The sequence below is a fragment of the Phocoena sinus genome, chromosome 11 (genome assembly GCF_008692025.1).
Source record: "Phocoena sinus isolate mPhoSin1 chromosome 11, mPhoSin1.pri, whole genome shotgun sequence".
Classification (NCBI taxonomy): Eukaryota; Metazoa; Chordata; class Mammalia; order Artiodactyla; family Phocoenidae; genus Phocoena; species Phocoena sinus.
In genome coordinates, this window is record NC_045773.1 from 56,937,368 (window position 1) to 56,951,039 (window position 13,672).

The window sequence follows — 13,672 nt, forward strand, 5'->3', positions numbered from 1 at the left end:
CCTAGCCGCTCCACGGCATGTGGGATCTTCCTGGACCGGGGCACGAACCCATGTCCCCTGCATCTGCAGGCGGACTCTCAACCACTGCGCCACCAGGGAAGCCCCCCTTATTGCTTTTAATCATTTTTCTTTGTCTTTAATTTTTGTCAATTTGATTACTCTGTGTCTGTGTCTCAGCATGATTCTCCTTGGGTTTATGCTACCTGGAATTCTCTGCGCTTCCTGGACTTGGGTGGCTATTTCCCATGTTAGGGAAGTTTTCGACTATAATCTCTTCAAATATTTTCTCTTCAAATATTTCTTCCTCTCTCTCTTCTCCTTCTGGGACCCCTATAATGCAAATGTTGTTGTATTTAATGTTGTCCCAGAGGACTCTTAGGCTGTCTTCATTTCTTTTCATTCTTTTTTCTTTATTCTGTTCCACAGCAGTGAATTCCACCATTCTGTCTTCCAGGTCACTTATTCATTCTTCTGCCTCAGTTATTCTGCTATTGATTCCTTCTACTGTATTTTTCATTTCAGTTATTGTATTGTTCATCTCTGTTTGTTTGTTCTTTAATTCTTCTAGGTGTTTGTTAAACATTTCTTGCATCTTCTTGATCTTTGCCTCCATTCTTTTTCCGAGGTCCTGGATCATCTTCAGTTTCATTATTCTGAATTCTTTTTCTGGAAGGTTGTCTATCTCCACTTCGTTTAGTTGTTTTTCTGGGGTTTTATCTTGTTCCTTCATCTGCTACATAGTCCTCTGCCTTTTCATTTTGTCTGTCTTTCTGTGAATGTGGTTTTCATTCCACAGGCTGCAGGATTGTAGTTTTTCTTGCTTCTGCTCTCTGCCCTCTGGTGGATGAGGCTATCTAAGAGGCTTGTGGAAGCTTCCTGATGGGAGGGACTGGTGGTGGGTACAGCTGGGTGTTGCTCTGGTGGGCAGAGCTCAGTAGAACTTTAATCCACTTGTCTGCTGTTGTGTGGGGCTGAGTTCCCTCCCTATTGGTTGTTTGGCCTGAAGCAACCCATCACTGGAGGCTACAGGGTCTTTGGTGGGGCTAATGGTGGACTCTGGGAGGGCTCATGCCAAGGAGTGCTTCCCAAAACTTCTGCTGCCAGTGTCCTTGTCCCCACATTGAGGCACAGCCACCCCCCACCTCTGCAGAAGACCCTCCAACACTAGCAGGTAGGTCTGGTTCAGTCTCCTATGGGATCACTCCTCCTTCCCCCTGGGTCCTCATGTGCACACTACTTTGTGTGTGCCCTCTAAGAGTGGAATTTCTGTTTCCTCTGGTCCTATCAAAGTCCTGCAATCAAATCTGGCCAGCCTTCAAAGTCTGATTCTCTGGGAATTCCTCCTCCCGTTTCCAGACCCCGAGGTTGGGAAGCCTGACGTGGAGCTCAGAACCTTCACTCCACTGGGTAGGCTTCTGTGGTATAATTGTTCTCCAGTTTGTGAGTCACCCACCCAGTGGTTATGGGATATGATTTTATTGTGATTATGCCCCTCCTACCACCTCACTGGGGCTTCTCCTTTGTCTTTGGATGTGGCGTATCTTTTTTGGTGAGTTCCAGTGTCTTCCTGTTGATGATTGTTCAGCAGTTACTTGTGATTCTGGTGCTCTTGCAAGAGGGAGTTAGCACACGTCCTTCTACTCTGCCATCTTGAACAAATCTCCTCAACTGTATGTGCTTTTATGCAGAGTAGAATTAGAATCCTTTAGAATCTTGTCTTTTTGTCTCCCTTTTGTTCTATGTTTCACAACATTAAATGTAGAAAGGAAGAAAATAAGCTTGTAGGCCTCAAGCTGATTCCTAACTTGGAGGAAATATCTAGCTCTTGCATGTTAATTTCTCCTAAAATGTTATTTAGAGTTTATCCCAAACTTAAATTGTGTATACACGCACACTATATGTATATATGCACACACAAAAGTGTCATCCAATTAGAGCTGGAATAGACCCTGAAGACAAAATCCATTCCACCTCATTTGAGAGATCCAGTAGCTGAGGGCCTGAGGCACAACCTTGACTGGTACTGTGTTCTCCTCTGCCTTGCTGATTCTCTGGTTCTTTATTAGCCAAAGTATTGGGTTTGCCAAAAAGTGCCTTTGGTTTTTAAGAAAAAATAAAAGGCACATTTTTCATCTTCACCAAGAACTTTATTGAACAATGTATTCACCCTTTTGTTCCACTGGCCAGTTTTCAGGCAACTTCATAATTCCATCTTCCCAAAACTTTTTATCTTTTTGAACAAAGAACTGTTCCAAGTGCCTTTTACAGCCTTCCAGGGAATTGAAATTTTTTTCCATTAACAGAATTTTGTGAAGACTAAAATAAATGGAAATCTGTTGGTGCAATGTCCTGTGAATATGGCGGTTGAATCAGAACTTCCCAGCCAAGCTGTAACAGTTTTTGCCAGGTCATCAAAGAAATATGTGGCCTTGCGTTATCCTGATGGAAGATTGTGCATTTTCTGTTGACTAATTCTGGATGCTTTTCATTGAGTGCTGCTTTCAATTGGCCTAATTGGGAGCAGTACTTGTTGGAATTAATTGTTTGGTTTTCCAGAAGGAGCTCATAATAGAGGACTCCCTTCCAATCCCACCATACACACAACATCACCTTCTTTGGATGAAGACCAGCCTTTGGTGTGGTTGGTGGTGGTTCATTTTGCTTGCCCCACGATCTCTTCCATTCCACATTATTGTACAGTATCCACTTTTCGTCACCCATCACAATTTGTTTAAAAAACGGAATTTTTTTCATTACTTCTAAGTAGGGAATTGCATGTGGAAATACAGTCAAGAAGGTTTTTTTTGCTTAACTTATGGGGAACCCAAACATCAAAGTGATGAACATAACCAAGCTGGTGCAAATGATTTTCAATGCTTAATTTGGATATTTTGAGTGTCTCTCATGTGGTAAAATGTTGATTGTTCTCAGTTAATATCTCGATTTGATTGCTATCAACTTCAACTGGTCTACTCAGCCGTGGAGCATCGTCCAACAACAAATTGGCAGCACGAAAGTTCGCAACCACTTTTGACACGTCCGATCAGTCACAGCACCTTCTGTATACACTGCACAAGTCTTCTTTTGCGTTTCAGTTGTGTTTTTACCTTTCTTGAAATAATAAAGCATAATATGCCGAAAATGTTGCTTTTTTTCTTCCATCTTCAATATTAAAATGGCTACACAAAAATTCACCAATTTTGATGTCTTTTCAAATGCATGCTGATATGACAGCTGTCACATACAATCTAACAAAATTGTTTCGAATGAAGTTGAAGAAAACTAAGTGCTACTAGAGCCATCTTATGGAAAAAAACTGAACAAACCTTTTGGCCAACCCAATATGTTTAAAATTGGTTTTCAGGTTTACCCCACAGAAAAGTGTCACTTGAGTAATTATGTTCTCTCTTTTCTACTATTGCTTCTTGTGAAACTCATTCACTTGGATGTCTAACAGGTATGAAATTAAAATGTTCCCACCTTCCCAGGAAAGGACTGCTTGTTGGCCATACATAAGCACCAGAACCTGTTTTAAACCTGACCAAATCAGTAAGTGACAACTTCCCATCAGTACATGAGCTTCTGAGAGCCAGGGAGTAAGCTGGAACACATTCCAGGAATCCCCTTTCCATGGCTAAAATCAATCAGTCCCCCAAAACCCCCACTTATGAAAGTCCACCCTTTCCTGAACTCCTCTATCAGCTTTGCTTTGAGAGACTAAAGTACAGCTCTCTCCTGCTATAAATTAGTCTTTTCTTTCATGTATTGATTGGTGGATTTCTTTGGGCATCTCAAAGCTAACATGCCAAAAACGGGACTTTTGATTTTTCTTACTCAACTTGCCTTCCTCTCAACTTTAGTCTTTCCCAGCTATTAACCTAGTCCTAGCTGCCACTGTGTCTTGCTTGGACCATTGCAGTGGGCTAACTGGGCTCCTGGCTTTGACCCTTGACTCCCTATGGTATGATGTTCCTAACAGCACATCGAAAAGAGTCTTTTCAGAATTTCTGTCACATAATGTCTGTCCTCTGCTTAAAGCCTTCCTGTGACTCTGCAGAATAAAAAGTCCAAAATCCCTATTCCTATTCTACAAAAGACCTACAGAACTGGCTCCCCTACCACCTCTGTAACTTCAGCTCCCATTACGCTGTCTTTGCTCAGTTTGTTCCAGCCCCCAAGGGCTTCCTTGCGCAAACCAGTGCACTCTTGCTCAGGAGCTAGATACTTAACTCTTTCGCTGTTCTGACCTTGACTCACTCCTCAGTTCACTCAGATGCTAACCGTATCAGAAAACCCTTCTCTGACTCTCCTAAAATAGCATTCTCAGGACTCCCTAAACCCTTAACTTTAGGGTTGTTTTTCTCTGGTCACCACCTGATGTGCAGTTTTGTTTGTTTGTGTGTGTTATTGGTCTTCTTTCTCTAAATGGTAACCTCTGTGAACACAAGGGCATGGTTTTGTCCAGGCTATAGTCCTGGGCATGTAACAGTGCCTGGCTCCCAGGAGGTGATCAACAAATATCTGAAAGCATTCAATCTCTGAAACTTTCACCAGCCATGGAGAAGAAACAGCTAGAACAGTCCTTTCTACTCAATATCTGTCTGACTTTTGGGACCAACATGATGAATTGGATGGACCTCTGACTGGGTGTCTCTTCTGGGCCAGGTTTAATGGATGACACTACCCATTAAGAATAGTGGAACAAGTCAGTAAATATTCCTTGAATACTCATTTATAATTCATTTCTTCACGTTTTCTTATTCCTTTTAAGTTTTACATGTCTATTTTGATGTGAATTTTGCTTTTACAACTATCCAAAAAAATAGGGCTCTGTCATATGAATTTGAGGTAATATTTATACTGAAACAGGTTTGAATTTCTCCACTTTTAAATTTTTAGTGAAAGGTGGTAGTTTTTTGGTGGTGGTTGTTTTGTGCGTTAATGAAAAGGGCAATCTAAATAACACCTCCTCTGAAGATGCTGCTTTTTCTGGGTGAGAGCCAGCTGAGGTTGTGACCTCTGGCATTTGCATCAGCCCCTGGATGGAGTTTACCCCAGACCGTGTGACTCTCAGTGCTCAGTCCTGCAGCTTTGTGACTCTCACATCACATACTGGTTTCTTCAACTGAATGGGAAGGTGAAACCCCAGCTACCCTCTTTTCAAATGCTATGTCTCTGGTGGTACCATTTTTCCTTCTCTTTTTATACTGATAGCAGAAAATGGCATCTGATGCCGAAAGCGATGTGGCAGGTGGTCGTGGACAAAGGCCGTGGGGCCTGGTCATACTGCCATGTGGTAATAGTCCTGTGAAAGCAGTGGCAAAAGTTCAGTCAGAAGAGGGGATAAATATTTGCCTGGTCATGAATCTGCTGCTGTGCAGCTACTCTATTGGAACACAGCCTCCAGGGAAACACTGTCTTTGCCGAAAGACAAGGTTTTCAGAGCTACCTCAGGAGACCCCTCACCACTGTGCAGAACATGCCTGCCCCCGCAGTAGACGTATCTAAGAGCCCCTTTCTGTGCCAGGTGGAGGTGGGGGATGCGGGAGCCCTGGCCTGGGAGTCAGGGCCCAGCTCTGCTACCTATGCGCACTCTTGGACAAGTCACCTGGCTCCTCCTCAGTCAAACAAAGGCAGCCATCTTTAGAGTCTGTCATTATTATTCTCTGTAATCCTCTGCTTACACTAGACTCAGTGTGTTTCCTAGTCCCCCGACTCTTGGCAAACAGAGCTCTATATCACCTTACAGAACATGCCATTCCCCATGAACAGCAGAGCTCCAGTCAGTGAGCCAGGTCCTTGGGTGAGGGGGGAGGTTGAGGGCTGGAAGCCATGGAGGGAACAACTGCTCCTCAGAGGTCAGCGCTCAGAGGGGAGGTCCTGTAGGACCCAGACACCAGGAATTCTATTTACATTTGCAATAGGCCAGAATCACATAGAAATATTAATAGCTTTGGGCCACAGTTCTAAATTGTAGAACAAAAAACTGCCATTTGCTTGGAACAGAACTTTGAGATTTTTCTGGAACTCTTCATTTGTTTGCACTCCTTTTATGGTAAAAACAAAACAAAAACCATTCCGGAATTCTTTTTCTTTTCTTTTTTTTTTTTTGGAGGTGAGAAGAAACAGAACAAAAAAACCTTTTCATATTTAATGTGAAAAAACATTTGAAAGGCCATGGACTTTCCTCATGAAGATTGTATATTCTGAACAGGAAAAATTTCAGTACACACATATTTGTAGTGTGAGTCATCTCTCAGTATGTCCCATGGCTTCTCCTCTTAATAATGAAGAACAGCCAGCATTAAACCTCGGGAGGTTACCAGCAGCTGTTGCAACTGGATCATTATTCCTGTTAGATCTTTGGGATGTAGTGTCTGCACTGCACTGCAGGCTACACGCTATCTTTAGCTGACCCCAGCACCTGGAAGGGAAACTAGTCATGCGCCATCCCTCTACTTATGAGATTAAAGGTATTCTCTCTCTAATAGGAGCCTCAGAACAACCACATCCTTACAAGTGTTCCCAGAGGTGACTGTTTTAAATTCAAAAGGTACTTCAAATTTGCATTATTTTTCCCAGTACAAGGAACTTAGGATGAAATATAGTGCAGTTTCCCACTGTGGCCTTGGATAATTCTGCCTGGCTGCAGGCCTTGGATGGGTTGAGTCCTGCCTTTATTTTCAGAAGAAACTGAACTTTGCCTCCGTAGCAGAGGCGTCACTGTCGTGGTGCCCTGGCTATAGGAGGGCTGTGATGTTGCTGGTGGCTGTGGCAGGCAGCTCTTGCCAGGAGCCTTGGTGATGGCAGGAGGAGTGACTCCCAGCCAGTGATGTTCTTGGGACATCTTGCTCAACCTCTATTTGCAGAGCCAGGCCTCTGCTGGGGGCTCTAATTTATAAGAAGCAGTCAAACATCCTTGGGAATATAAGGCTATGGGAAAAACATATTTCCAACTTCCTTCCCATGAGCTAAGTTAGTAGATGGAAGAAACAGTGAGTGGCTTGGGGCAGAGTGTAAGGGGGCTGGGCTGGGGGTGACACCTCCAGTGGCAGGAACCACAGATGTTTGGCTTGCCTTCTAGGAGGGTGTGTCTCGTGCACTCAGGTCTGAGATGGGCAGGTTTGGGACAGAGTTGAATTTCTCACGATTGTGGAAGAGTCAAAGCTGAATTTCCCACCAAATGTCAAGGATCAATATTGGACAAACCATGCAAGGGTTGGCTTGGGACTGCAGCTCAAGTAAATGCTTCACTTGACTGAGGGGCAGATCTTTAAAGTATCCTAACTTTGCTGGATGTACAACCAGCTCAGCTGTGGAGGTGGGAGAGGGTGGGAGAAATTATGTGGATTCTAGTCCAAAGTAGCTTCCATTATCTTTCTCTGTTTTTCTTGGCTATGTATGAAATAGCAGACACATTTTGTTTTAGGTTTTTGTTAACATTTGCACCCAGTGCCACTGTTGGACTAGTTTGGAGGGCAGTGTAAGATGTGTCACCTGGCAGGGACTAACTTCCACAGGTGATGCAGGCAGGTCCAGTGCTCGGCAGTGCTCAGACCCCCTTCCTCACCTCAGGAGTCCAGGCTGTGCTGTGTTGGTGGCTTCTGCACCTTGACATACACTTTGGTTAGAACAACTGCATGTGACTGGCCTCATGTCATGTCGGAGGACATCTATATAGTTGTATGGGAGGTTCCAGTGTTAAAAAGTCACAGAAGTCTGCTTCATGGGAAGCACCAAAGGCACAGGTTCCAAGCCCAGCCCAGCCATGTTATGAGAGGGTCAGTGTGTCTGAGAGAGCATGGGTGGGGGCAGTGGAGAACGGGGGGAATGAGGTCTGAGAGGCAGTGGGGAGGCCGGGTCCTGTAGGGCCTCAGGGGCCGTGAGGACTGAGTGAGAGGAGAACTGTTGGAGGAGGGCAGGGGAGGGTGTTTGTCTCCTTGGCAGATGTGTGAAGATTGAAGTTGGGCACAAAGATGGAAGCAAGAAAGCCAGATGGGAGGCTTTTGCAATAGTTCAAGCAAAAGATGATGGCGGCTTGAACCAGGGTCATAGAAGACGGGGGAGTGAGAAGTTGATCTCGGAGAGACAGCGGTGAGTGGTCTTGAAGCGGGATCCTATTTCCCTGCCTAGGAATTGGAGCTGCGTAGCCTGGATGAAAACCAGGAATCCTAGCTGCTAGTCCAGCAGGGGCTGGAGGCTAGAAGCAAAGTTCCCCTGGCTCTTGCCCCTGTTTGAAAGCAAGAATGAATCAAGGAGGCAAAAACAGGTACAAAGTTTATTATTAGAGACACAGCACAACATGTGGAGAACACACAGAGAAACAGTGTATTTAGACAGAAGCAAAACAGGAGTACACACCTGGAGGGAAAGGGTGTGGGCATCCTACTGAATGAGGAGTGCAATAAAGAGGCGATTAAATTATTTATATGGGGCGGTTCTTCTGGGTCTTCCTTCTGCTCTGGCCAGTTATCTCGCTTCTTTCCCCACACCTGACCTGTCCTACTGCCCTGCCCAATATGTGTGCACATCTTTTTGCCAAGATGGATTCCAGTGCAGAGGCTAACGGAGGTTTGACAGCACCTGTTATGGGATGATGGCGCCCCTTTTTGACCCCAAAGGAGCCTTCCTGCGCATGTGCAGTCAGGGAGGTTTCCTTGACTTCAGTAGTGATAGATGTGGTCGTTTTATCTCTTTACTCCCCCTCAGAGCTCAGCTCCTGTCACTAGCTCTGTCCTTGGTGTGTCCAGGGAAAACAAAGCTCCAATTTATTCGCTTGATGAACTCCAGCTCCTCAGCCCAGGGGCCCATCTACCTCCTACCTCAAAGTGGTGGGAATGGGGAGATATTTTAAAGGTAGAGCAGACAGGATGTGCTGACGGATTGGATGAAAGATGTGAGGGAAGTAGAGGAGGTGAGAAAACACCCAGGGTTTCGGTCTGATCAACTGGAGGCCTGGAGGGGTGAGGCGTGTTTGTGGGGGGGGCGGGCGGGGGGGGCATGAATTCGGTTTCAGACGTGCTGTCAGCTGAGACTCAGGAAGCCGTGGGTCCCGGCCTCAGCCTGGGCTCTGTTCCTACAGGTTCTTGGGCAGAAACATCCTTACATAGTGCCATGAAAGGCCCTTCGCAGTGTTCACGCTCTGCAGCCTGAGTGGCAACACTGGAGCAGCCTGAAAATTTTTCCCAGTTTGAATTTTTTTTTACTACTAACTCCAACTGGCACAGAGAAGCTGAGCAGTGAAGTAGAAGCTGCTCACGGAGGCACAGCAGCTGGGATTGGTGCTGGGTGTGCCGATGACCCCACCCCAGAGTGACGGGGGTGCTGCGCCGACCACTTTGCTCCCTCGAGCTGGAACCCACTGAGCGAGCCGTGCCTGCAGTGAGCCCCAGCTGTGCTGGTGGCCCCTGTGACTCGGGCTTCAGTCAGGGACTGGGTGGCAGCGTCCATGTGAGCGGCTGGGCCCTGGCACCCCGCTCTGGAGTTTTGAGTCCACTTTGCCCGCAGGCCCGGAGAGCAGCAGTGCCTGAGAACTTGCTCCCTAGTCCCTGCTGCAGCACCCTCCACACACACTGTGACAGCCGTTTTGGGAACAGGAAAACCAGGGTGCTTGCCTCCGTCGGGGTGGGGGGTCCTTGGAGGTGAGGCTGGCACAGAAGGGCCCTTGCCCACTTGGCTTCCCCACTCCTCACCCCTGCTCTCCACTCCAGGTGGACTCCCCGAGAGCATGTCCTCAATCACTCACACGCACACCAATCTTCATGGAAGAGTCTGCTTCCAGGAAGACTGATCTAAGGTGTAAGAAAATATTTCATCACAATGTTTCCCACAGGGAGCGCTGAAGTGCCCTGGGAGCTGCAGAGAACCCCCAGGGGTGTTGTGGGATATTTTTAAATTTCGAGGAAAACAGCAATGATACACAACATCTGTCAGACACAGTGCAAACTACTCAGGTAGTTACAGTTTCCACATTAGATTGTACTGCCTTCCCTTAGATGATGGCTTACTTTTCTGTAGCTGGGTTTTCAGTGGTTACTGTGATAAAAAGCAAGTGCCCTGGGAAAGTCAGGTGGAAGAGGGAATGGAGGTAATGGTGTTAGATCTGATTCCAAGGCTGGAGAAGTTGTTTAGTGTCCACAGGTGCACACACCCCATCAGTAAGTAAATGTGATTAAGAATAAAATAAAAATACTTTTTTTTTTTAGTGTCTGTGTATTATTTTTTCAAATGGATACTAAGTTATCAGGGTATCAAGTCTTTTAAAGTTTAACCCTTTAGCTATTTCTTTTGGTCAGGGGCTGCCATGAGTCAGTAAGGTCCCTGTGAACCAAATAATTTTGGGGACCTCTACTTTGTAGTGACAATGACAGTTTCTATGTGTTTTGCATTAAAATGTGTCAAGTGTTCAAGAATCAAATAACAGTCCCTATTGCAGACTGTTTGAGATAAACTAATGCTCTTCCTTTAGATGTTTTTTATTCTTCTTGCATAGTTCATAAACTGTCACGTTGGCCTTTAAACATAAACAAACATGTTCTCTCTTGTGTTCTTCTTCCAGAGAGTGGGTTGATCGAGCCCCATCTCTTCATTTTCTGAGAGTATTAATTTGTCTGAGACTTCTAATGAGGGATCCACGTTATCAGGTTGGTTGCAAAAAATAAAAATATTTTTTACTTGTTTGAAGATGAAAAAAAAACCTGGTGGGCTTTTCTTTGAAGCAGAGCATGGTAACTTTTTTTTTCCTCTCTCACAACTCAGTAGTTTCCAAATTTGGGAAGTATCTCACCTGCTATTTAAAATGATAGGAGAGAAGTGATTTAATGGGGACAAAAACACCTGTATATTTTCTACTCTATTACATATGGGATGAAGTGGATTGAACTTCGGGTCTATGCTTGCATTATCTCCTAGCATTTTAAACCATAGTCAGTTTGGAGAGGTGTACACTTGGCCACACCTTCGAGCATGTTTATGCCAAGCAGCTCAGTAGGTCAAAGTCAGCGGCGACAAGTGGGGGCTTCCTCAGGGGGCTCCAGGGGCAGTGAGTGGGAAAGGCAGGGCCTGCAGCTTTGGTAGCTGCTCCAGAGCCATGCTTGTCCCAGAGTCCAGCCTCAGACCCTGAGTTAGAGGTGAGCAAGGGGCCTCCCACTTGTCTCAGAGGAGGTGCCTGCAGGCAAAAATCTCACCTCCTCTCACTAATTAGTTAAATGTGCGGCCGTAGTTTAGTGCCTCTTAAACTTTAAAGTGCAGAGGAATCACCTGGGGATCTTGTAAATGCGGATGTGGATTCTGTAGTTGTACCCTGAGACCCACGATTCTGCTGAGGCCACTGGTTCATGGCCCACATTTTGATTAGCAAGAACTTAGTGCTTTAGCAGTGAGGCTCTAAAGAAAGGCTCACCTAACACTTCACCTGGATCGTGAAAGTTGTTCCGTCTAGTCTCAGCTGCTAAGATAGCTGCTTTTATAAAGCAGAAGTTCCTAAACTTTCTGTGCATCAGGAACACTTGGAAGACTTAAAGATTGCTGGCACCTGCCCCCACAGTTTCTGATTCAGTAAGTTTGGGGAGGGCCTGGAAATCTGCATTTCTAACAACTTTTCCCAGGTGATGCTGATGCTGCTGGTCAGGAGACCACAGTTTGAGAACACAGGCAGAACCACTGCCCAACCAATTTGGAGAAGCCTCCAAATTGCTTATGAACCATTACTGTTTCTTCTTGCCAGTGTTAAATATCTAAGGAGCATTCTTACTATCCTTATTATTCATACATGCTTCAGTCATTTTCACAGATTGTTTTTTTTCCTAAGAAGTATCTCCTTTTATGCCCTGTCCTGATAAGCTACTGGGATGCTCAGACCACTCTGAAGCTCTTTTATTTTGGATTCAGTTTTATTGATGAATTATTATTTGAGTCATAATAATAATAATTTCATTACCCCAATAACCATCTTTTCCAAACTTGGCATTTAAAAAAAAAAAAAAGGCGTTCTGGTACTAGCCAGCTACAGAGCCTGCTCTGATTTGAGTCTCCTGGGATTCATGATGGCTTCAATCTTTTCTTTAGAAGAGTCACTCCATTTCTCATTCTGTATTCTAAGCTGTCTTTGTGCTGTTCTAGTTTAGCCAACCACAGTCATTTGAATATATTACATACTTCAAATGGCTTTCTGTCCTGGTTGCTCACAGTTTTCTGGGAATTTTCCTTTTCTCCTGTGAGAAAAGCTGTGTGGGTCACGCATGGTGAGGGTGGGCCATGTGCTTCACTTTGCCTAGGTCACCTCCATGAGCTCCTTGTCCACAAGTCATTATTAATAGCCCCCTGTACACCCCACAGGCCTCAGCTTGGGTAAGAACACTGTGTATATAATATTAGTATAACTATTCATGGAAGAAGGTGGATTTTTAGCAGAAGGTCTAGTTTTTTGACTTATAGAAGTTAGCAAAATATTTGCCTTTGACATGTTTGCTCAGAGAATTGATGGCCCTTGTGTCATACTCTGCTGATCTTCATCTAAAGTATTGCCTTTCTTGGGCTTCCTTGGTGGGGCAGTGGTTGAGAGTCCGCCTGCCGATGCAGGGGACACGGGTTCGTGCCCCGGTCCGGGAAGATCCCACATGCCGCGGAGCGGCTGGGCCCGTGAGCCATGGCCACTGAGCCTGCGCGTCCGGAGCCTGTGCTCTGCAACGGGAGAGGTCACAACAGTGAGAGGCCTGCGTACCGCAAAATAAAAATAAAGTATTGCCTTTCTTAATCTAGTTCTTGATGGGCTGGAACAAGGTTGACTGGATTGCCCTCTAAAGGGAAGAATCCCATGACCTCTTTGCTTATGGGATTTTATGACCAAAACACTTATGAAGCCAAACCTCCCATTTATTTCCAGTCTTTCCATAGAAGGGGGTGCTCCCTGAATCTCTCCTCCTGGCACTCTGTCCACAAAGAGGAGCAGTTGTTTAACATCTTGAGTTGCCAAGAATTTTTGGCTGAAGTCACGTAGTAATGCTGGGGTTTACTACAACTTGTGCCAACAAATGTCAGCACGCCTCTGCCCTCGCGAGGCCTTCCCTTCCTCTCTTGGTGAGTCAGTACTGCAGGATCCACAGTGGCTGTTCCAGACCATCTCCACTTCTCATACCCAGACCCCTCCTACCCCTGTCATTCTTATCAGATTACAGCATTACCTGTTTTACAGGCAAAACTGAAGCCATCCCAGTAGGAGTGTTCATATTTTCTTTGTTGCTTGAAATATTCGGATTATCATGCACCTTTGCATCCCTTCTTATTCCTGAAGAAAACCCTCCTCCTTGCCAAGTTTCAGCCTTCCATCTGTTTTCTTTGTTACAGTGTCAGTGGCTCCCTTTCTGTTTTCTTTTATCATAAAATGCCCTTTTCTTGACCTGCTATCCCCTCAAGCCTTCATCTCACCTTCATCACTGCATTCATTGAAAGGTCAGACTATAGGTCTTGAACTCACTCCCTTTCTTTTACAACTGATGTGTTGTAGAAATTTTCATTGAATATTATGTACAAGGTTCTCTCTGGAAGTCATTTAAGAAGATCATGGTGGGCCATGATCCAGTCGTCATTTCTTGACCCAGAGGCTCCAGTATATGCTTAATGGAGGTTCCAGCAAGAAAAGAGTGGAAGGGATGAAAGAGAAGCCATTTTTAAA

At 45.2% G+C, this 13,672-nt stretch overlaps 1 protein-coding gene across 2 annotated transcripts in view; it reads left to right on the forward strand.

Annotated features, from left to right (window-relative positions):
* NEK10 (NIMA related kinase 10) overlaps positions 1 to 13,672 on the forward strand; it is a 305,942-nt gene that overhangs the window by 34,989 nt on the left and 257,281 nt on the right. For both annotated transcript variants that reach the window (XM_032649886.1, XM_032649885.1), the window contains exon 7: positions 10,559 to 10,643. In XM_032649886.1, the coding sequence (XP_032505777.1) occupies positions 10,559 to 10,643 (85 nt within the window). The remainder of the gene's footprint in view (positions 1 to 10,558; positions 10,644 to 13,672) is intronic.